Below are 22310 nucleotides of genomic sequence, written 5' to 3'. Positions count from 1 at the left end.
TATGAAAATATAACATTTACTAAATATTTGTCAATTGGAAAAAAAAAAATTTCTAGTAACATTTAATTTATAATTATTATAGATCTAAATAACTCACTTTCTAGATTATAGGAACTAAATAATATATCTACTACATTATAGGTACTAAGGGGATGATTGGTTGGGGCTGTAGATGCTCTGGACAGCCAAAATTTAGTCTACAGCTATATATGTCAACCAATCGAGCTTTGCTTTCCTCAAAAAACTCACAGCAAAAAAATCTCTAAAAAATCAAAATATGGCTGTAGAGAGCTTTATTTCCAGAGCAAAAAATTAGTGCTTTAGAAATCTACAGCAAGGAAAGCTACAGTAAATAAATCTACAGATTAAATTCTACAGCAAAAATATAAAGCTACAGCACTTACCAATCATCCCCTAAATAATTATCAATCTTTTCCAAGCTAAAAATATGATCTGAAAACAATTAATTCAATAAAAATATATATAATAAAATTATTATGTTTTAAAAAGTGATAGACACATCTCATATATATTATACTAATATATACCAATGTAGAATTAAAAATAAAATATTTCTATAAAAATAAATAAAAATAAACACTCGCGCGGTTGCGCGGATCAAGATCTATTTAAAATCTAAAGCTCCAAGAAAAAGAGAGACCAATTATTTATTATCTCACATTATTAGTGGTATTTTATACTAAGACCTATGGAATATTTTGCATGCTAATGTTAGACCTCTTCATCGTCAATTTGGGATTATGTTGACAACTTGTCATGCATGCGTTTACTGCATTTAAAGTAAAATTACAGCCTTACAGCAAATCCACTTGATCATTATTTTATACGTTGCTTTCTTTATGGTTTTAGATCCTCACAAGAGAACTACTCCAAGTTGCATGTTTTCATTTTTCATTTGTTTATATGTGATGTGCTTTTGACTCTCTCTTTTTTTTTTGTATGTTATGCAGCTGTTTGAATCTTTTTAACGCTCTATTCAACAAATTTCAAGCAGATATGGCGTTCTTGATTAATTTAAAACAGATGTAACCACCAAACTACTTTAGCAGTTAGGACCGAACCGAATGTTGTATTAAGCACGTGTAATCGTCCCGCCATTATTTAGAGCAGTAAACAAACTAATCAAATCTATTGACAGAAAATGTAATTGGGTAAAGACCCATTAGTGTGTGTACCTTCCCGGCCCATTAAGTTAATATAGTTCAATGGAAACAACCCAAAACAATTTAATGGTGCTGTGGAAATAACTCAAAGTCAATAATATGTTTTGCTTAGAATATGATTAATAGAGGTTATTAGAGAGGTTTTTAATAGAATATAAGAAACATTCTCTTAACTTTTAACTAAAAAACTAAAAACTGACTTTTAAATAAAATATGATTTTTAGCTTTAAAAAAATTAAGAGACAGTTTCTTATATTCCATTAAAAAATTCCTATTAATCATGCTCTTAGTTGTTAGGCTTTTAGGTTGAGAGTATAGGTCGCTTTATGTGTTACAGCTTGAGCACACATCCAACACTTTTTTAAGCAAAGAGGTTAAGGACCAAACCAAACATAGGCATTTTACTATTATTGTACATCTTTATATATATAAAAGGGTTTGAATCCCTCCTAGGCCATCCAGCTCAGCATCCAGCTAGGAAAGTCGAAGTCTCTGCTTGCGACACGTGTCCATGCCTCTCTCTCCGCTGCGTTTCATTAAAACGAAAGGGACACGAGTTGGGCTTTGTGTCGTGCCATGGGCTTTTTTTGGCCCTTCGCTTTGTCAACCTTTTTTAAGGTCGTGGCCATTCTTGCGACAACGGAATTTCAATTAGGTTAAGGAGGACGACTTTTTCTGGTCAATCTCCGGCGTAAGCCGTTGTAGTGTCGAACCGATAGGATTTCTTCTCTCTTGCAATGGAAAATCAGCAACTTAACGGAACTCAAACCGGATTCAATCAATGTCATTAAAGTTTTCCTTAACTTCATCTCCCCCACTCCTTCCATGATTCTTCAGCTCCCACCTAGCTTCCAGTCGGTGAAACTACATATATAAATAGGTGAGTCTTGATTCTTCACATCATATAAACTCTAAAAACTTTTGTAGAGCACAATGGAAAAGTCGTCTCACCTGTGAGCTCTCGCAGGAAGCCCGAGACTTCACGGCGGAAGATAATCGTCGAAAAGGAGTGCGGCGCAGTAGGAGGAAGAAAGCGGCGGCGATGGAGGAGAGAAAGAGGATGAAAGCGGTTAAGAATAAAGAGAAAGCCTTTGATGATAATGAGGAAAGGTATTAATGGTGAGTTGGACGGAGGTTTCTGCATAAAGTAGGCCTTTCTGACCATCTCTCTCTGTTCTTCTCTATTGGTTTCAATTGGTCGATCTATCATAGGTATGCTTTTCTTTTATCGATGTGTCTGTGTGTCACGTTAGGTATTTCGTGATGCTGGTAGCTTTTATTTAAGGAATTCCTTGATTTAAAGGCTATTTCATTGGCTAGCTTGAAGCATTTTTATTTGCCGGTGGTTTCAGAGTTTACCGGCGTGTTTCTAAGTCGGTGGTGAACGTGTCTTTTGCATATGTGTGTTGAGAGTTCTTTTTGGGTTCTTTAGGTTATGCTTGATAGTTGATACTGTGGGACCTGATTTGCATGGTATCAACAATTCTGAGAAAGCTATTGTTCTTCTGAAGAAGCCTCTTCTGAAGTCCTTCCCGTTAATTTATTGCCAACGTCCATTCTCTATGAGAATGAGTTGATATTATATATCTAATCAATGGTTTAGTTTGTTTGCTTTTAGTTAGTTTATTTTAAAATTCTTCTTTTTAAGTTTCATATCATGTATATGTAGTTCCTTATTATGTTTAACCAGGGAAGCTTGAAGATCATCAACCACCACCCCTACTTCAAATAGAGTTACAAAACGTAGACATATTCTCAGGTATTGATTCCTTAAACCTCCACATTCTTCATTCATTTCTATTAGCTGAAGAATTTTTATTTGTTTTGTTCCTATTGTCGGAGAGTAGTCGTCGATAGGTGCTCAGGAGGTGGTGACGGTGAGAGATCAGCTGGAGAAGAAGGAGCGAGATCCATGATTATCGAGTGAGAGGAGACAGAGCCAGAGATTAACGACGCACAAGCAGGTTAGAATAAACAAACCTTTGAACACTATCTACAATATGACAAACCGTAAGAAGAGCCTATGTAGTTTGTTGGATATAAAACAATAGCTTGATCAATTTCACTGAAACCAAAACAACTAATTTACGACTTAGAGACTTTGGACCTTGGAGTGAAGACCAGATCTCCAATCGAAATCAATGGTCAGAATCGTCTCCGCTTATGAACGACGGGGCCGAGATTCACACGTGTAACTAACCACTGTTCCCGTAAGGATCAAAAGCAAAATCGAGCTTGCAAGAAAATCCATAGCAATACCAGTGAGAGAGAGACCAGAACTCAGAGGTTTGTCCACTTTGGGTCAAGATCAGAGAGATAATACAATCATTTTTTGCAATGTGTAATCTTTTTATTCGTGTACAAACGTCAACTTTGCTTAAATGATTATCTTTCCTATGCCATTAGTCGGGTTGTATCAGTGAGGCCCAATTTTTTTTTCTAAAATTACAGGTGAAGCTAGACAAACAATTTTTTTGGTTAATGATATGACACTTACAAGGGAAGAAATTGGTTTTTCAGCTTTTTCTATTTATTATTGTATCTACTATCTTATATTACAAGGGGTCCTGATCACTCCAACTATGGAGACAATGAAGCTGGCCAAAAAATTCCCAATTCCATTTCCGGTTGCTAAGTTTTTACCATTCACTGAATAATGTAGTTGTCTTGCAACTTTTTAAATAACCAGTTCTGATTTTAGGTAGGTAAAGTATAATTGGTATACCTGGTAACTTTAGTATTTATGTTGTGATTATGAAACTTTTTGGTTAACCAGATTTTTGGTTTCGTACTGTTTTGGTATTATAGTGGAATCAGTCAAAAAATATATATAGCAACAATAAACACCACTATTACAATAAACAGATGTAATTTTTTAAATTTAACCAAGAAATGTTTTTGTCTAAAGGTGAAAAGGTCAAAAGAAAAATAGGGAGACATCAAAAAAAAAATAGGGAATTAAAATTAAAATAAACAAACCGAATTCAATTGTAACAGTGAAGATTGAAGTAAATAGCAGTAAAGTCTAAATGATTACCGCAATAAACAACAATTCGATAAGAAATAAATAAAATCAAATAAAATAAACGAAACTCTCTTAATAAAAAAATTATTGTTTTATTCAGAGAATCATAACTAAGCATGGTACTACACAATTTAGTCAACCATCTTTGATTCTCAATATTTAAATATCATATATAAGAAATAATTGTTCAAACATAATATATAACCCATCCACTAAAAAATTAATTTAAATATTTAACGAAGTTCAATGAACGAACCTAATTCAATTATAATATTGAAGATTAAAGTAAATAGCAATAAAGTCTAAATGAATACAGAAATATATAATAATTCGATAAGAAATAAATAAAAGCAAATAAAATAAATGAAACTCTCTTAATAAAAATTTATTATTTTATTCAGATTCTGAATCGTAACTAAGCATGGTATTATGCAATTTAGTCAACCATCTGTGATTCTCAATATTTAAATATCATATAAAAGTAAATAATTTATAAAATAATTGCTCAAACATAATATATAACCATCCACTAAAAAAAATCAGCTTATAAATTAGACAAACCTGTGATTTAAAAAAAACAAAAAAAATAGTGAACGCTCTAAATACTTAGTGTGAGTATTTTAAATGTACATAAAATAAATATGTATTATATTGTTTCTTCACTTACTCTAAATATGTATTCTATGGTTTCTTCACTTACTCACCCGCCCGCCCGTAGGGCGGGTTTACCCTAGTTCGACATAAAATATTCAAAGCTTAAAGCAAAATTAAACAATTCTTGGATCACAGAACTCATAATTATTCACATTCAAATCTATATGGGTACCGTCTAAGTTTAAGAAAACATTGCCAAGATAATAGATGAGCCCTTATTTTATCTGTGGAAATATTGCTATATTTTAAATATATTATTATTATTCCCTTTATTCACACATACATCACAACATACATACACACAATGAATCTTATAAGATTCACCACACAACAAACAACACAAGCTTACAAACAAAGGCCAAACTATACAACACACAATTACATTCTCACACAGTTTTCATTTATTTCGTTTGCTTACCAAACCAATACTTTTCATGATCACAAGCCATCTTCCAAGCCTCTCTACCCGTAATCTCGCCCACCCACTTAAGCACTTTAGGTCGATCTTCGAACAATCTCTTTGTTGGAGTTCCCAAAAGGTATTGAATATTTGGCAAATGATGAAGATCAGCCAAAGTAAAAGTATTACAAACCAAGAATCTATATTTTCCGAGTCGTTTCTCGTAGATATCTAGAACCTTCTCTAGATTCGCCTCGTTTTCTCTGACGACCACTTGGTCAGTCTCTAGACCGTAGATAGGCTTAATGGCTTGCTCCCAAGTGAGTTTTGATGCAAATGGATCGAACTGGTGAGCTTCGATTTCCATCCACACTGTTAGTATTGCCATTGTCTCGTGGCTTTGAAGATACAAAAGTTGTGTGCCTCTTGTGCTATGAACATATGCAATGTATTGTGTTATGGCTCGAGACTCTAGAAGCAAGAAAATTGAGATTTGAGTAAGTCAGAAAATCGATTAATTTATAAATAAATATTTATCATGAAGTTAATAATTAAAATTAACTCACCATGCAGCTTAATGTTTCCATCTACAAAAACTGGGATTTGACCAAAAGGCTGCATCAATAACAAACACATTACAAGTAACTATAATCACTAGGTGAGGTGATTGGCAATTATTCTGATCCTATACATATAACAAATTAATGTTCATGTAAATGATTCCACACGATCGCTCTATATACCTGATCAATAATAACTAGGTTGAAACGTAAAACATGATATAGTGTAGCGTAAACCTCAAGTTAACACATATGAGAACTTAAACTAGACCTAGAATGCCTTGAGTGAAAAGTAACTTGAAGTAGCATATACATCAGGTTAACACACTCTGAAGCTACTAAGTACGTACTAACTAATCTTCCGATTTTTTTTTCTAGGCGAGAACATTACTTACGTTGAGAGAGAGGAAAGACTCCGTCTTGTGTTCACCGGATTTTAAATCGACAGTAATGGACTCGTAAGATAGCCCTTTCTCAAGGAGAACAGCGAGAACACGCCTTGTGCTGGTGGAGAAAGGATTGCCATGAACCTTGTAACCTGTTTAATAAATTCCAGATTAATTCTTCTCACATTAGTGTAAATTAAGAAGAATAATAATAAAAATGGTGAAACCATTCCTGTTGTATCTAGGACGAGTTACCAAAATCAAAATTAGTACTTGTTTATTTTATCTCACCTAGATTTTTTACTTCTGTTTCACGCTTCCAATTTGGCACAAGCCTGTACACCTTCTTAGTCCAGTTCATCAAGAGATGACTTGTATATCTCATCTATTAGTTATACATCTATATATACACTAAGTTAAAAGTTATATGTCATTCTTTTGCAATATAAAACCGAGGAACATTTAGAGTCCTACCTTTCTTGTGTATCAAGCGATGAATTGTTCCAATGATATAAATATATATATATATATATATATTTATCTTGATAGATTAACCAAAGCTAAAGAAAAGAATCAAACCAAGAAAGATTCATCCATTACTATAACTAATTGAACATTTGGCACAAATCATATCAAAATCAGTATTTTGTTCAAGAGAATCTAAGCTTGGTATGAAGTCTCAAAGAAGGCTAAAACCGCTTCCGAGTTAATTATGAATGATGCTATAGTTCACCAGATTAATGTGTGTGAGTAGTAAGACCCATATAATTAGCAAAGATATAGGTTTCAGAATGAAATTTTGCTTTGAATGTTATATTTAATTCTCCTGTTTCACCATCAAAACCCATATAATTAAACATATTATTTGATAGCATTAAACCAACATTCTAGTTTAACAAAAACAAGCAGAGGCTAGAAAGCACATTAAGTAAAATTAAGGCTAACCGACCTCTTTATTCGAGAGAGAATCAAAACATTAAAAAATAAGATTAAATATCCAAGAGATCCTTCAAAAATTAGTTATTTTGTCCTTGGCTTCTTACTTATGCATGGTACCAACTTCAACTTGTTAATGTTGGTTTGCAATTCTAATTCCTTCTGAATTAACATATAGAAGAAGCTAATTTATATACTATACATTACATATGAGAGGTGGTGGTCCCATACTACGACAATGATGCTAGTAGTTACTAAAATATTTCCAACCATGAGGGATTTCGCTAGAGATCATTTCCTCGTTATTCACATTAATATGAGTTTGTACAAAAACTCTGAGTATTAATGACGTTTCACGCAGAAAAAACATTATTGATAATTACAGATTTATTATCCCATATTCAAGAGAAAGTAATTAGTATTAGATTTTTTTCTTTGAAACACTAGTAATTAGTATTAGATTGATTTTTAAATTTGTTGACCAAAGAAAAATGCAAATTTTATTTAATTAAAGAAAATAGCATAAATTATTTAATTTTCTAAAAAAAGGGTGCAGTATTCTAAAGTGTCTACACCGTGGCCCAAGTGCTTATATTAAGAGCCCAAAGCTTACATGACACGCTCCACATCGGATTCAGTCTGATTAAAAGCTAACAACCCTGAAGATCGGACGGTCGCAAACCGATAATAGAAGATGTACACCGTACTCCTTGCTGCAACTGATCATCTCCAAACTAAAACGAGCGCGCAAATTTTAAATTAAATTATAAATTATCCAAATTACCTCCACCCACAAAATTAATTAAATTGAAATTAAATCGTCATGTTCGAGAAGAAAGGACGAACACTGTTGGCGAAGAGGAAGAAATCCCTAGGCGCGATCGATACGAGGAGAACGAAGAAGAGTCGTGAGATGGAGGGACACTCTCTCCTTCGATTCGGTCAATTGACGAAGCTTTCGTTCGATAATCGTCCCCCGTCGAACGCCGCGGAGTCCTCGTCGGAGCTCCGGAATGAGCTGGGTTCCGTTGATGGAGACGGCGATTGCGGAGAGAAGGGATTCATTCTCAGCCAAGACTTCTTCTGGTAAAAAAAATATTTCATCAATTAGCTGTGTGTTAGGTTGAGATCTGACGTTATCTGAATACGATTAGGATTCTTGAATCGATTTTAGGCTCAATACTTGGCTCTGTAGATTCGAGGACATTTCCGTCTTTTTAAATCTTTGTATCAAAGTCATTTTTTGTTTTGTTTTGGGATTGAATCTTGTCAGCACACCTGACTATATAACACCGGACAATCAGAACTTGATGAGCGCTTTAGACAGCAGCAAGGTGAAACTGAGAGACAGCTATTAATCTTATCCAATTGTTTTTTTTTTATTTCTCACGAATATCTTTTAAGTATTTCTACTTTGCAGGATCAATCTCCTTGTCCTAGGTCCCCTGTTAAACTTAATACAGTTAAAAGCAAAAGATGCCGCCAAGGTAAGCTTTGTGTTTCACTCTTTGTCCGAAGACATATGTGTTTTGGAATGAAAATTTGCTTTGACTGTTTTGTAGTAAAATGTTTATGTTTTTGGTTCTGTTCTATCAAAATTTTCCAACATTTATGTGTGTTTTTGATTTTAGATTCACTCAAGTACTAACTAGAAATATAATATTCTGGTGATGTGCTATTTTCCTAACATTTTTCAATGGTATCTTTTTTTTTTATGTTTAATGCAGACAGTTTCGCATCAAAAACTTCAAATTATACTTGGTCTTCAAAACATAGAGTAGATGAACAAGAGCATGGTGATATTGATACAGATGAGGTCATGGTGGATAAGATCCAAGCCAATCAAACGGAGAGGACTGGATACGTTACACAGACTGCAGTTGCTCTTCGGTCTCGGGTTATGCCACCTCCTTGCCTCAAGAATCCATATGTGATGAATGACTCCGAGACAGCTACTGACCCTTTCGGATATCAGAGGTCTAAATGTGCTAGTGAGTTATTTCTACCCTCACTTTGCAAAGGCTTAAGAATTATAGTGGTCCTTCAAAAGAAACTATGTTTTAACTGTACTGTAATGCAGGTTTTCTCCCTGCAGGCATAGGTGGGAGTGGCTTGTCAAGATATCTCACAGACTTTCATGAAATTCAGGTAAGCCAAAGAAGGTCTGAATCGATGGAACTATGTTGCTTTGCTTCTTTCTAATTCTGACATCACTTTGTTTGGTTTCTCCAGCAAATAGGCGCTGGGAATTTCAGCCGTGTATTTAAAGTTTTGAAGAGAATTGATGGTTGCTTGTATGCTGTTAAATACAGCACAAGGAAGTTGATTTTAGATTCAGAGAGGTAGAGATTTCTCCACCTTTTTTTCTTTCTTAGTGCTGTATTAATAATAGTTCAACTTGTTTGGATCAATTAATTTAAGTAATCATAACCGAGTTTATGACAGGCGTAAAGCTATGATGGAAGTTCAAGCTCTTGCTGCTCTAGGTCAGTTACAGACTCTTGTTTCGCCTTCTTGTCCTTAACCTGTTTTTAATGGTTCGCTCTTTGCAAACTATGGTCAAACAGTTTCTACCTTTTTGTTTGTTTGTAGGATTCCATGAAAACGTTGTAGGATACTACAACTCGTGGTTTGAAAACGAGCAGTTATACATTCAACTGGAACTATGCGACCACAGCTTGTCCAAGAAATCTTCGCTTAAGATCTCAGAGAGAGAGATTTTGGTGATTATGCATCAGGTACACACTTCCATAAGAAAAAGAGGAGAGAGAGAGAGAGTTTCTTGATTCATGAGAATTCTTATTTAACAGTACCACCAACCATTGTCTGTTACAGATAGCTAAGGCGTTACATTTTGTGCATGAGAAAGGAATAGCTCATTTAGATGTAAAGCCCGACAACATATACATCAAGAACGGTGTCTGCAAGCTCGGCGACTTCGGTTGTGCAACGCGGTTGGACAAAAGCTTGCCAGTAGAGGAAGGGGATGCACGTTACATGCCTCAAGAAATACTAAACGAAAACTACGAGCAACTTGATAAAGTGGATATCTTCTCTTTAGGTGTCACGGTCTACGAGCTGATTAGAGGATCACCTCTTACAGAATCAAGAAACCAATCCCTCAATATCAAAGAAGGCAAACTCCCTCTCCTTCCTGGCCATTCGTTACAGTTACAGCAACTGTTAAAGGTACGCTATTTGCTATTCTTATCTCTTGTGTGGTTCATGGAACATACACAATTTCTAACATGTTTTTTGAGAAAAAACAGACAATGATGGATCGTGATCCAACGCGTCGTCCTTCTGCTAGAGAAGTAATGGAGCATCCCATGTTCGATAGGATTCAAGGTTGAGATTCATAAACTATCTCACATGTTGAGAAACTTTTTTTATTTTTGTTTGTAAATTATGGTACTAATGATCATAGTGTACTGGTCATAGCACCTTAATTCGGCATTGGCAACCTTGTTTAGGAGAAAAACTGCCATTAAAATTCTCAAATCAAATCAAATCAAAACCAAGAAACCTCTAACTCACTTGCACTATTTTATACCACAACTTTCAAATATTGTTTGTGAATATTTATTGACTAAACCATTTTGGATCCACGAAAAATCAATAATTAACTCGAATTAACTGTTGTTTTTCACCTTTCTTGTGTATCCAAAACAATTTAGTCTCAACAAAATAAGGAAATAAAAATAGTTTTTTTAGTTTTTTTTTTTTGGTAAAAAATAATTTATTTAGTTATTTTAATTTATTTACCTCACATTTCATAATTTTATAGGACAGATAATCATAACTAAAATCAAAATTTAAAACTGAATAAAAATTTTCTTTTTAATAATTATCACAAGAAAAGAAAAAGTAAACTAAACTTGTATATATCTTGAAATTATTAGCAAAAAATAGAAAGAAATTCGAAAATAATAAAGTTTCCAGATTTACTTCCTTTAAAATCTCAATTGATAAGGTTTACATTTATTAAAAAAAAATCAAAATTGATAATTATTAGCCACCGCCTTAACTAATCGCTATAAATACCTATCTCATCAAAGCTTATTGTTCACACTTTCATTCCATCTCAGTTCTCTCTCTCTCTCAAAACCCTAGTTTTCCATTAGAATTTGATTAAGAATGTCTTTTAGTCAAAATCGTGAGCCTATCACCATTGAGGATGGATTTAAACTCATTGATGCGGCTGTTACCAAGCTCACAAGGATTATTGAAGGAAAACCTGAACCACCCTTTCTGCCTGAAGAATATATTGGAAACTACACAATAGTTTACAATATGTGCATCCAGAAACCACCTCATGATTCGTCTGGACCGCTTTATGAAAAGTATGGTGCCATCCTTCAAGCTTATGACAAGCTTACGGTGAGTATACTATCGACCCACTTTTATTTATTTATTTATTAGGGCTTTCTTACAAATAGTTTATTTTGTAACATATATTTGTGTGTTTGTGTTAGATCTTGCCCTCTATCATGGAGAAGCATGATGAATACATGCTAAGAGAGGTTTCACGATGGTGGGAGATTAATAAAATTATGGTTAGGTGGTTATCTCACTTCTTCTACTATCTTGACCGTTACTACATTGCACGGAATGGCATACCAAGCCTAACTGTAGTTGGCATGACCTGTTTCCGCGACCATGTTTACGAAAAAGTTCACTTCAATGTCAAACAAGTTGTTATAGCACTGGTAAGTACATGTATATAGAACTCTTTGATGATGTATAGACAGAACTCTATCTAACACGGTTTTGTATTATCCAGATTCATAAAGAGCGAGAGGGCCAACAGATTGATAGGGCACTATTGAAGAACGTGTTAGATCTCTTTGTTCAGAATGGGATGGGAAACATGGAGAGGTACGAAAAGGATTTTGAGGACTTCTTTCTTACAGAAACAAATTCTTACTATTCTCGCAAGGCCTCAAGCTGGATCCAAGAGGATTCTTGCCCTGAGTACATGATCAAGGCCGAGGAGTCTTTAAAGAAGGAGAAGGAGAGAGTCTCACACTACCTTCATTCAGACACCGAGCCCAAACTAGTTGCTAATGTGCAAACCAATTTGTTGGTTTCGGTTGCAAAACAGCTTCTGGAAAAGGAGAACTCAGGCTGCAGCGCATTGCTGAGAGATGACAAGACGGATGATCTCTCGAGGATGTACAGGCTTTACCATGCAATCCCCCAAGGGTTGGAACCTGTTGCGGTAGCTTTTAGGCTTCATGTTACCGCAGAAGGTAACTCTCTTATCAAACAAGCGGAAGACGCAGCTACTAGTGGTATCGTGGAGGAACAGGTTCTTGTCAGAAAGATAATTGACTTGCATGATAAGTACATGGCCTATGTCACGGACTGCTTTCAGAACCACACCTTATTCCATAAGTCGTTGAAAGAAGCCTTTGAAATCTTTTGTAACAAGAAAGTGGCTGGAAGCTCAAGTGCAGAGATGCTTGCAACGTTTTGTGACAATGTTTTCAAGAAGGCAGCCAATGACAAGTCCAATGATGACTCTACTATTGAGTCTACCATTGACAATGTAAACATTCTCTTCTTTTTTTACTTTCATATGTTCAATGTCGTTGATTCTTGATGCTAATATTGTCTCTTTTTACAGGTGGTTAAGCTGCTTGACTACATAAGTGACAAGGATCTTTTCGCAGAGTTCTACAGGTACGGTACATTCATCTTTAAATCTTATTGCTTAGGCTAATTCATTTATTTAGCATAGTCATCTAATAGCATGTAAGTGGTCCATCACGGTTTGCATCTGTAAATTAAAAACTGTTAAATCTAGAGCCTATAATTCCAAAAGAAAGTTTTAAAACTATTTTAATACAATGTTAAATATACTACTAATATTTTTTTTTAACAAGGTTTAGAAATTATTTGAGAGGCACTGGTATTTAGAATGGCTTGTTGTATGCATGCAGGAAGAAGCTAGCACGTAGGCTATTATTCGGAAAGTTTAGTGACGACCATGAAAGAAGTATACTTACAAAGCTCAAAGGACAGTTCGGTGGACAGTTTACTTCAAAGATGGAGGGAATGGTGACGGATATGCAATTGGGAAAAGACCAGCAGACTGGCTTCGAGGAATATTTAAAAAATGCCAATACAGGTAAACCCAAAGGTGTTGATTTCACGGTCACTGTTCTGACCACTGGTTTTTGGCCAAGTTACAAGACTTCAGACCTCAATCTCCCACTCGAAATGGTCAACTGTATTGAGAGTTTCAAGGCTTATTATGAGATCAAAACCAAACACAGGAGACTTATGTGGATTTACTCTCTGGGAAATTGTAATCTTACTGCAAGATTCGATGCTAAACCTATCGAGTTGATAGTTTCTACCTACCAGGTATGTTCATATATTTTTTCCTGCTTCATATATTTTTTTGATTTCAACGTTACATATTTTTGATATATATATTTTTTTTCTGTTTTCAGGCTGCTGTGCTTTGTGCTTTCAACCACACAGAAAGATTAACCTACCAGGAGCTCATTGATCAACTAAACCTTAGCCATGAAGATCTTGTAAGGGTGCTTCATTCACTCTCATGCGCAAAGTACAAGTTTCTTAAAAAGGAACCAGCCTCAAAGACCATCTCTAAAACCGATTCTTTCGAATTCAACTCCAAGTTCACCGATAAGATGCGGAGAATCAAGGTATGTACGCATAAGATTATTTGTCTTGTTTTTAGATCAATACAGAAAGACTAGAGCTACTAATTCTTTTTTCTTTTTTTGTGTGAAACAGGTGCCTCTTCCTCCAGTGGATGACCGCAAGAAAGTAGTTGAGGATGTTGATAAAGATAGACGTTACGCTATTGATGCTTCTCTTGTGCGGATCATGAAGAGCAGAAAAGTGTTGCCTCATCAACAGTTAGTCTCTGAATGTGTTGAGCAGCTTAGCCGAATGTTCAAGGTAAACTTGTTAAAAAAACAAAAAGTATTATTAGTCACACGCATTGGTTTCATTATGAATGCTTGTTTCTTAATGATTTTCGTTTAATTTTTGCAGCCTGATATAAAGATGATCAAGAAACGTATTGAGGATTTGATCACCAGAGATTATTTGGAGAGGGATACTGAAAACCCCAACACTTTCAAATATGTCGCCTAGTCAAAGAGAGCAAAGAAAAATGTTGTTTAGTTTTCGTCTTTAATACATTCTTCTCTTTCGGTTTTTTTCCTAAAAATATTTGATATTACTTTTTTTCTGATATATAATAATGTGTTTTACTCTTTACCTTAGTCCTTTACAAAAATAATTCAAATCTTGATAATAGCCTTATATAAAATGTGAATGAAACGAATAGATAGAAAGAGTTGCTACAATGGTTGAGTAATTTAGTTCCAGTTCTTGTTAAACTCTTCCTAAAGTTCTCTGATACTACAAGGGATATATATATGAACAACACATGATGATAACTTCAAATCTTTGTCGAGTCTCTCACAAATAAGGTCCTAACACTATACACTTGCGCAGTAAAATAAGTTTATATAGTCTACAATTCCCCAAGCAAAACTCAAAGGTAGCTTTCCTTTCTCTTCTCCGCTCTGAGTATGGCCCTATGATACTTGTACAAAGGTGAGATCATAATTCACAATCATCGGTTTATGGATTCCATTGCAAGCCTCACCGCATGCACCAGCTTCTCCATGTCCTGAAAACTGAAATCAAGAGCCCTTTTGATGCATGTTATGCCGTTACTACTGTATCTGGTGTCGGATGATTTTCCCTTTGCAACTGCAAAGGCGGTCTGTGCTTTTCTTGATGCATCCATTGCAAGGCTTACGTTTTGCGACTGTCCAAGAAACACATCCATTAGCTGCAAGATTACTTACACAAACATCTGATAATGTTTACACACACAACACTGTTTTTTTTATGATGATGGTAATGAATATGATGCTATACTTGAAGATGATTCTAATTCATGTTGCTCAAGTCTCAACCAAGAAACTATCTCAACTAAATAATAAAAAGACTTAGTAGTTTACAGTCTAACTAGATCAGTTAAATGGTTCTGTAAAACTAAATTATATATATCTCAAGGCACCAGATCACAGAAGTAAACTAACTGAACTTACAAAAGTCAAAAGCTGTGAAAGAGAGGAATTGTTTCCTGAAGAGAGAACATGGTTTCCAGTTACTTTAGGGGATGACCTCACAGGGGTGGACAAGGCAACCTTCTCTGCTGCCAATGTCTTGTTTGGGTTTTCACCATCAGAAGCAAAGGAAGGAGATTCACCTGTTTTCAAATCCCCAACAACAAGACGCAAAGTAATTCATCAGCCCCCAAACATTTTTAAAATATTATGTTCTTTATTTTTATTCTAAATACCTGAAGGAATCACTTGCAGAGATGCTTCCAACTCAGATTTATATCTGTTTATGTTCCCATGGGAGGAATAAGTTATCCTTAGATAAGCTACTTCCATACATTTATAAGCCAAAGCAGCAGCCCCCATATCTTTATCTTTCTCATATTCATGTGCACAGAACCTGTTACATCAATTTTATAACAAGAGGATTCGGTTCAATAGAAACTTTTGCACATCTTGACATAATAGAAATATCTATAGGCCACAACGAAGAAACTCAGCGAAAATGAGAGGCCAACACGAACAAGTAGCATCACAGTGAAGTCAGATCTTGCTGAATGCCAAACTTACTTGCAAAGTTTTGCTGTGCTGCCATAGATATGCTTGGATGTGACAATGCTCTTATGTGTAGCATTCTCAGTGCCAGAGGACTCCAAAAGGGACGCACCATGAAGAAACTTAAGCGCCGCCTGAAAGTAAAAACCAATGCTCTCGTGATTATTCCCAGCATTCTGCAAAAAAGGATAATAATGTCTATGTTAAGCCAAAGGAGAGAAAGAACCACTACAACACTTTGCAATAAAATATGCCCAAACCTTAAGACGATCAGCTATGTGTTTCAAGTCTGTAGCCTCTTTGATTGAGTTGGATGCAGCCTGACTCGTAATTTCCTTTTTCAAAGGGCTTGAGCCAACATGATCATCATGTCGCATAACCTTTGTCTTCGTACTATTTGTATTTTCTAGCTTATTAATAGGATCTTGATGTTCCTTTGATGAGTCCTCTTTGTTACTCTCCATAGACACTTTTCTAGCAGGTCTTTTCTTGTTTCTGCTTTCTTTTGCCTTTTCTTGTTGAGGTTCACTCTCTGTGCAATAACCTTCTTTGTTGTCTCTCAAACTTTCTGCAGCCTTCTTTGTTGTCCTTGGTTTATCCATAGTGATATAACCTTCACCTTCTCGGCATCTTTTTCGCGTATCACCAGCACTAGAGTCAGTATCATGGTGTTTATCCCGCTCTGAGATTCTTTCTGATTTAAGCTCAGGTGGGTCTAAGGCTGAAGGAGCTAGTGAGTCAACTAGTGAACCTCTGGCTTCATGGACCAAAGGTTGATGAGAAGCACTATCTCTACCATTTTCCTGAGAAACCACTCTGTCCCTATCACAGCTTTCAGGCAACTCCTTTCCATCACAACTTGAACCCTTCTTAAGCTTCTTTTGCTTTCTAACTTTCTCTCCACTTGGCTCCATTACTGCGGCTTCTCTCATACAATCTCCACTTTCTTTATTTTCCTTGTGTTTCCTCTTTCTGTCTTCATGTCCATCATGAGGAGAAGCCTTACCAATAGTTTTGTTGGATCCAGGTTGGTCTAGAGCAGAAAATCTTGATTTTCCAGTCTTTGGTTTCTTACAAAGATCTCTTTCAGGTTCCATTGCCACATTCTTCATTCCTCCTACACGCATTTATCAAGTAAATCAGATAAGTTTGAATACCAAGGAAGCATAATAGGGAAACTCAAAATAATACCTTCAACAGAATGCTTATTTGTCACTTCTGATCTAACACTCTCCTTAGTATTGTCCCCATCTTTATTTAAGTCACTCCACTTGATAGGATGCTTCGAATCTGGCTCACACTTCCATGCCTCTTCAACATTTCTAACACCGTTGAAACTCTCCTTCACTGCACTTTCTTCTGAAAGCTTTTCTTCCTTAGCTTTAGGAACCAGACTACTTTGTTCTTGTTCTTTTGATTCTCCTGAATCACCAATATCTTCTTGCAATTTATCTGGTAGATTCATATTAACTACATTTACAGCAGCATCCTTGCCTCTCAAACCATTCCTGCTTGAACTTTTCCGGGACTTCTGTGCTTTAGGAAGTTTTGACTTCAAAATTTGCTCTTCATTCCTTGTCTTACTAACCTTTACCACAGGATCTACATGTTCACCTTCTTCCATGTCTTTTCTTGTGTTAACACTTTCAGTTCCCTCAACACTTTGATCTGGAAATGCTACTACATCATCTTCCAGTTCAGGCTTTGAACCATCAAAGCTGCATCCAGGTCAGTGTTGTTCATCCCTCTCAATATGATCCCCTCAAGCCTGTTCAACTTCTCCGTCTTCGCACACTTTTGTGCATCTCTCATGATGTTTCCTTTCTTTCCCAACTGAATAAGATCATCAGAGAGAGGTGATAGCAGCTGGTCTTTATGCTACTGGAAGACACCATACCCGGATATCCGATCCGTGCCCAGGCCTATCAGACATGCCTCTGAATGGTAATATATATATATATAGTATTGTAAATTTATGATTACCATTTTGGTTTTGTCTGCATTCCTTAGAAACATGACAGAAAATTATTCTAAGCTCCCTCATTATGAGGATTTGATCACGAAAATTGTTCCAAGCTCTTGCGGTACGCCGGACTCCTTGGTGTGGTTACCTGAGAAATCAGGAACTTACTCCACTAAAACCGGCTATGCCCTCACAAAACTCAATGTTGGATGACTTTGACTGGAAGAAATGTGTTTGGCAGGTGAAGACTTCTCCAAAGATTCAACACTTGTTATAGAAAACCAAAAACAGAGTACTGCCTGTTGGTTCTGTTCTCCAAGAAAGAGGGATGGGAGTTGATCCAAACTGCAAGAGGTGCGGTGCCCTAGAGAAGAGTCGTAAATGAGGAGCAGGAAGAAGATATGAATGCCATCAAGGCCTTACCTATTAGACAAGTTTATACGAACAAATTGTAATGAATTTTCTTAATTTAATTTTTAATTATTTGTAATGACAATTATGTTTTTGATACAGATTTAAACAAATTCAGCAAGTTTTTTTTTTTTTTTTTTGTTTGGGGTAGGAAAGCCCAATAAATTAAGCATGCATCTATAAACAGACAGACAGACGCACTATCAATTAAATTATATGACATAAATATTTAAAATTACTTATTTATGAAAAAGATAAATAAATATCTATAGTTTAACTTTAAAATCGATTATAAACATCTCATCTCAAACAATATCCGATCAAGTCAAAATGTTGGGGCTTTGAAATGGGCTTTTATGTGCTCATTTGGGCTCTGCTACCTAGAACGACGTCGTCGGTTGTTAGGGCTCGTATACGATTCTCATCTCGTCGCCGTTCTCAGGATCTTCATTGATGGCGACGTCGCATGAGAGTGTCAAGTGTATTTGCAGTGATAAGAAGGTTGTAGAAGTCGATCCCAAGACATGGAAGTCCAAGTGTGGCACGTTTCATTGTTTGAGAGATGTTCTGGATGTGTTGAAATCGGATGTGTTCTTTGAAGGTGTTGATGTGAGCTTCAGAGAACTGAAGATGATAGCTGAAAACGTGAGCACTAAGAGCCAAGCTTTGCAGTTAGTTTGCGTTGTTGCTGATCGGCTGAAGTCTCTTCTGGATCCGAAGAGAAGATCGCTTGTGGAGAAGATGCTGGAGGAAATTGCAGATGGTTTTGAAGTAAACAAGTGCTTTGATCCGGAGGAGCTGTTTGAGTTTATCTATGAACTCATGTATGATGGTCTTAAGAACAAGAGTGGTTTTCACGGACATAACGCTACTCTAATCAGTGCCTTTGCCTTAGATCTTCTCTATAGAAGAATGAAGGAAGGAGAGTTCATTCAGGAGGTGATCGACCCTTTTTTATCTATGGTTTTGGTATGTCTGACCGACCAAACTCCCAACCAATCTCTTGCTCTTAGATGTTTGAAGCCTCTTCTGCAATTGCCTTTGCCTTCCCTCAGCGATGAAGGAAAGGCTCTAGGACCTAGACTGCTAAGAGCGTTGTTACAGATTGCTGCTGGTGTGGTCATGAAAACATCTCTTGATTGCTCTTTGTCTTGCTATGATCTTTTGGCATTGTACATCAGCAAGTACATGACTGTGAACCAGCTGACTGAATTTGTTAAGCGTAATGATAGATTATTTGAGGATATAGAGACAGATGTACACTGTAGGGCTCTTTCACTCATCGAGGCCATCATAGAGCGGAGGTTTGAGTTTGAAGAGTTACCCCACTTTGTATCTGAGGTTTCATTTTCTCTGATACACAATGTTGTGGAAAAAATCAGCTTGAAATGTCAACAGATACTGTTGGAGTATTTGGCCAACTATACCCTTAGTGACAAAATTTTAGACGGTCATATTGATCCTATGCTCCAATACACACGGTATGTACCTACGAATTGAATTTAGCTTCTAGTTTTTCTTGATTTTATTCTCACGGTAATTGTATTTGTCTTCCAGGTGTAATGATCAAAAGAAGGCTCGAGCCCTGACCATGGTTCGAGCCTTTATCTCCAAATTTTCAGAACCTGGTCTTGGCAGCAAGAGCAAGAGGAAATATTTAAACAAGCTCTCGAGTCGTTTGGTTACAACTCTGTTGCCTCTGATTCCCCGAGATGCTGACCCTTTCAAAGCGCCTTCCCCTGTTGGTGAGCTCATAGGGTTTCTTATAGAAAAATTAAGTAAAGGTATGGTTGGTAACCTGATCCCTGAATGTCTGTCCGCTTTTAAGGAGTATCCGGCAGCGGTAGCAGAGGTGAGTTCACGTGAAGTTATTGCATACCTTTTGTGTTTGCTTCTTTTGGAAATTTAGCTCGCTCAGTCGTTGGATGCCATGCAGGTGTTGTTCTTCTTCATGAAAGCCTTGGAGAAACGTTTCAGGAAGCATATCATCACTATATTGAAGAAAGTAGAGGTTGCTCACACTTCCGATGAAAGTCACTACTCACTGTTCATGGTATTCAGTACGTTCAGACATTTTCCTGGTTATCAAGTATTGGATCCAGAGTTTGAGGTATCCATTTTAGCTTTTGTTCTATACTTTCTTTGCAATAATCCAGTGAGATAATTCTTACTGGAACTTTTATTTCAGGAGATGTGGAGAATTGTATTCAAATCACTCTTGCACACAGAGTCAAGACTGAGGAATATATGCTGCAAACTCCTGAAGGAATACTTCAACGCATTGGGAAAGAAGAACATGGCGAGCTCTCAGTCTTTGGTAGCTACCTTGTTCATGGTGGCTGCACATCTGTGCTTCGTGCTAAAGGAGAACACCTCAAGCGACCATAAGCGTGACCTCACAGAAAACTTGGTGCATGTGCTCTCCGCTCTTCATTCTTGGATTGGGCAGCTTGATCAAGCAACCTGCAATGAGTTCTGGTTCAGTCTGGGGGAGAATGAAAAGGAGATGTTTCGTGAAGCCTTCAAGGTGATTGATCGAGAGGAGGAAGGAGTGTCTAGGGATTTACTCTCTGAGAATGGAAATGGTATAAGGAAAGGGTTGATTGGAATTTTGCTCAAGAGAATGGGGGAGCTTGCTCTTGAGAAGGAGTCTGTTCAGATGAGTGTTGTGTTCAGTGTCTATGAAGAGCTTAGTCAAGAAAAAGAATGGCATTTATATGCTTCGGAAGTTATGTATCCGTTGTGCAAAGTTTGTGAAGGTTTTGCAGGGGAAAACATCTCAGGTATTGATCTGTTCTTTATTGAGTGTGCTTTTGCTGTCTTAAGTCTAACACAATCGTGTGGATAAAGTTTTTATTTGTGTTGGCTGCCTGATCTGTTAGAATCAATGTGCCTTTTGTTGTTGATTTGATGATCACTGTGCCCTACTATTTGAAAGGCTCTTGCGTTGACATGATCATCATGTAGAGTATTGCAACAAATTTAGGGTGTAGGGTTCATATTAGGTTTCTCTGGAGTTGTACAGAACACTATGGTTCTTTTCTCTTTTTCAGTTGAGCTGAAAAAACAAGGAGAGAATGTGCGAGACAGTTTAAGATCGGCCAACAATATCTTTGGGGAAGCCTACGTTGGAATAAGACAAGGATTGCAGGCAAATAGAAAGAAGAGAGCGGGAGAAGAGCTGGCGAAAGCTGGCCCGAGAAAGAAGATAGAGTAGAGATGAGCGTTTCCAGTTTGCTACTCTCTAGGAACTGTTAAGAGGTTGTGGAAAGAGCTTTTAAATTCTGTAACTCACGTGTTCTTTATGCTGCTTGGAGACTTTTTTTTTTTTTTAGCTCATCCATAAACAGTTATTCCAGACATATGTGATTATGCAGGTGGGTTTGAAATGGGCCACTTTTACTGCTTTTATGCGTCCTCATAAAATTTTGTTACATGACAGTTATTTTGGGGAAAAGTGCCAATTTCGATCCCAACTATTTCAGTCGTGCCAAATACGACCCGAACAATTGATCAGTGTCAAATACGACCTCAACTCAATTATAATTCGAAAAAACTACCTGAACTTCTTAAAACGTGCTTAAATCTAAATTGACTCTAACAGAAGTTAGTCAATCGTTAACAAGATAAAACGACGTCGTTTTGATATACGAGGAAAAGTACCAATTTCGACCCCAACACTCTCAGTCGTGCCAAATAGGACCCGAACAAATGGGCAGTGCCAAAACCGGCCTCAACTTAAGTATAATTTAAGAAAAACTACCTGAACTTCTTAAAAGGTGCATAAATCTACATTGACTCTAACAGAAGTTAGTCAACCGTTAACAAGATAAGAAGACGTCGTTTATATACATATATATATATATATATATATATATATCTATTTTAAAAAAAAAATATGTTCATTCCGGAACTCAAACCATGTTGTGATACCCTTTTAAATGGGCACACTAACAACTAGATAAAAGTAACTTTTTAAAATACTATTACAAATTTGAAATTATATAAACTACTATTATTCTTCATCTTATCCAATTTAAAATTTTGGTGACAATTTTTTCTGATTTATATAAATACATTAACACATTTTTCTTATTTATCATATCTTTAATA

The 22310-nt window shown here is 36.2% G+C and overlaps 5 protein-coding genes and 1 long non-coding RNA gene across 9 annotated transcripts; 4 read left to right on the top strand and 2 right to left on the bottom strand.

Annotated features, from left to right (window-relative positions):
• The first annotated feature begins 68 nt into the window (after window positions 1-68).
• On the top strand, window positions 69-3600 carry LOC103843725. 3 transcript variants are annotated; one of them, XR_004450993.1, is made up of 4 exons: window positions 69-2064; window positions 2152-2943; window positions 3032-3148; window positions 3281-3600. It is a non-coding gene; the product is annotated as an uncharacterized LOC103843725 (long non-coding RNA). The 3 variants fall into 3 exon arrangements; XR_004450992.1 differs by having other exon boundaries at window positions 87-2064; window positions 2152-2437; window positions 2875-2943; window positions 3032-3600; XR_004450991.1 differs by having other exon boundaries at window positions 70-2064; window positions 3032-3600.
• Window positions 3601-4187: 587 nt separating this feature from the next.
• Window positions 4188-6812, bottom strand: LOC103843727 (glutathione S-transferase F4). Its single transcript, XM_009120490.3, has 4 exons — window positions 6501-6812; window positions 6219-6361; window positions 5830-5878; window positions 4188-5734 (listed from the first exon to the last, which is right to left on the bottom strand). The coding sequence occupies exons 1-4, from the start codon at window positions 6592-6594 to the stop codon at window positions 5265-5267; spliced, it is 756 nt and encodes a 251-aa protein (XP_009118738.1). The 5' UTR covers window positions 6595-6812; the 3' UTR covers window positions 4188-5264.
• Window positions 6813-7733: 921 nt separating this feature from the next.
• LOC103843728 (wee1-like protein kinase) lies at window positions 7734-10695 on the top strand. Of its 2 annotated transcripts, none has more exons than XM_018654196.2 (10): window positions 7734-8231; window positions 8419-8479; window positions 8566-8632; window positions 8873-9136; window positions 9241-9293; window positions 9378-9487; window positions 9591-9631; window positions 9738-9883; window positions 9981-10334; window positions 10415-10695. In XM_018654196.2, the coding sequence occupies exons 1-10, from the start codon at window positions 7969-7971 to the stop codon at window positions 10496-10498; spliced, it is 1443 nt and encodes a 480-aa protein (XP_018509712.2). In that variant the 5' UTR covers window positions 7734-7968; the 3' UTR covers window positions 10499-10695. The 2 variants fall into 2 exon arrangements, with proteins under 2 accessions (XP_018509712.2, XP_009118739.2); XM_009120491.3 differs by having other exon boundaries at window positions 9226-9293.
• Window positions 10696-10948: 253 nt separating this feature from the next.
• On the top strand, window positions 10949-14408 carry LOC103843729 (cullin-1-like). Its single transcript, XM_009120493.2, has 8 exons — window positions 10949-11525; window positions 11621-11854; window positions 11929-12696; window positions 12775-12830; window positions 13091-13517; window positions 13607-13825; window positions 13917-14084; window positions 14181-14408. Exons 1-8 carry the CDS (start codon window positions 11283-11285, stop codon window positions 14280-14282), a joined length of 2217 nt encoding a protein of 738 aa, XP_009118741.2. The 5' UTR covers window positions 10949-11282; the 3' UTR covers window positions 14283-14408.
• Window positions 14409-14477: 69 nt separating this feature from the next.
• Window positions 14478-17721, bottom strand: LOC103843853. Its single transcript, XM_033279068.1, has 6 exons — window positions 17015-17721; window positions 16084-16940; window positions 15839-15999; window positions 15508-15668; window positions 15254-15414; window positions 14478-14967 (listed from the first exon to the last, which is right to left on the bottom strand). Exons 1-6 carry the CDS (start codon window positions 17445-17447, stop codon window positions 14770-14772), a joined length of 1971 nt encoding a protein of 656 aa, XP_033134959.1. The 5' UTR covers window positions 17448-17721; the 3' UTR covers window positions 14478-14769.
• A 692-nt stretch (window positions 17722-18413) lies between these two features.
• On the top strand, window positions 18414-21614 carry LOC103843717. The gene is made up of 5 exons (XM_009120480.3): window positions 18414-19678; window positions 19755-20049; window positions 20134-20307; window positions 20386-20980; window positions 21251-21614. Exons 1-5 carry the CDS (start codon window positions 18651-18653, stop codon window positions 21412-21414), a joined length of 2256 nt encoding a protein of 751 aa, XP_009118728.2. The 5' UTR covers window positions 18414-18650; the 3' UTR covers window positions 21415-21614.
• Window positions 21615-22310: the final 696 nt, after the last annotated feature.

Source organism: Brassica rapa, chromosome A09, assembly GCF_000309985.2.
Source record: "Brassica rapa cultivar Chiifu-401-42 chromosome A09, CAAS_Brap_v3.01, whole genome shotgun sequence".
NCBI classification, from domain to species: domain Eukaryota; kingdom Viridiplantae; phylum Streptophyta; class Magnoliopsida; order Brassicales; family Brassicaceae; genus Brassica; species Brassica rapa.
The sequence above is the reverse complement of the archived record's forward strand: the minus strand, read 5'-3'. Positions and strand labels throughout refer to the sequence as shown.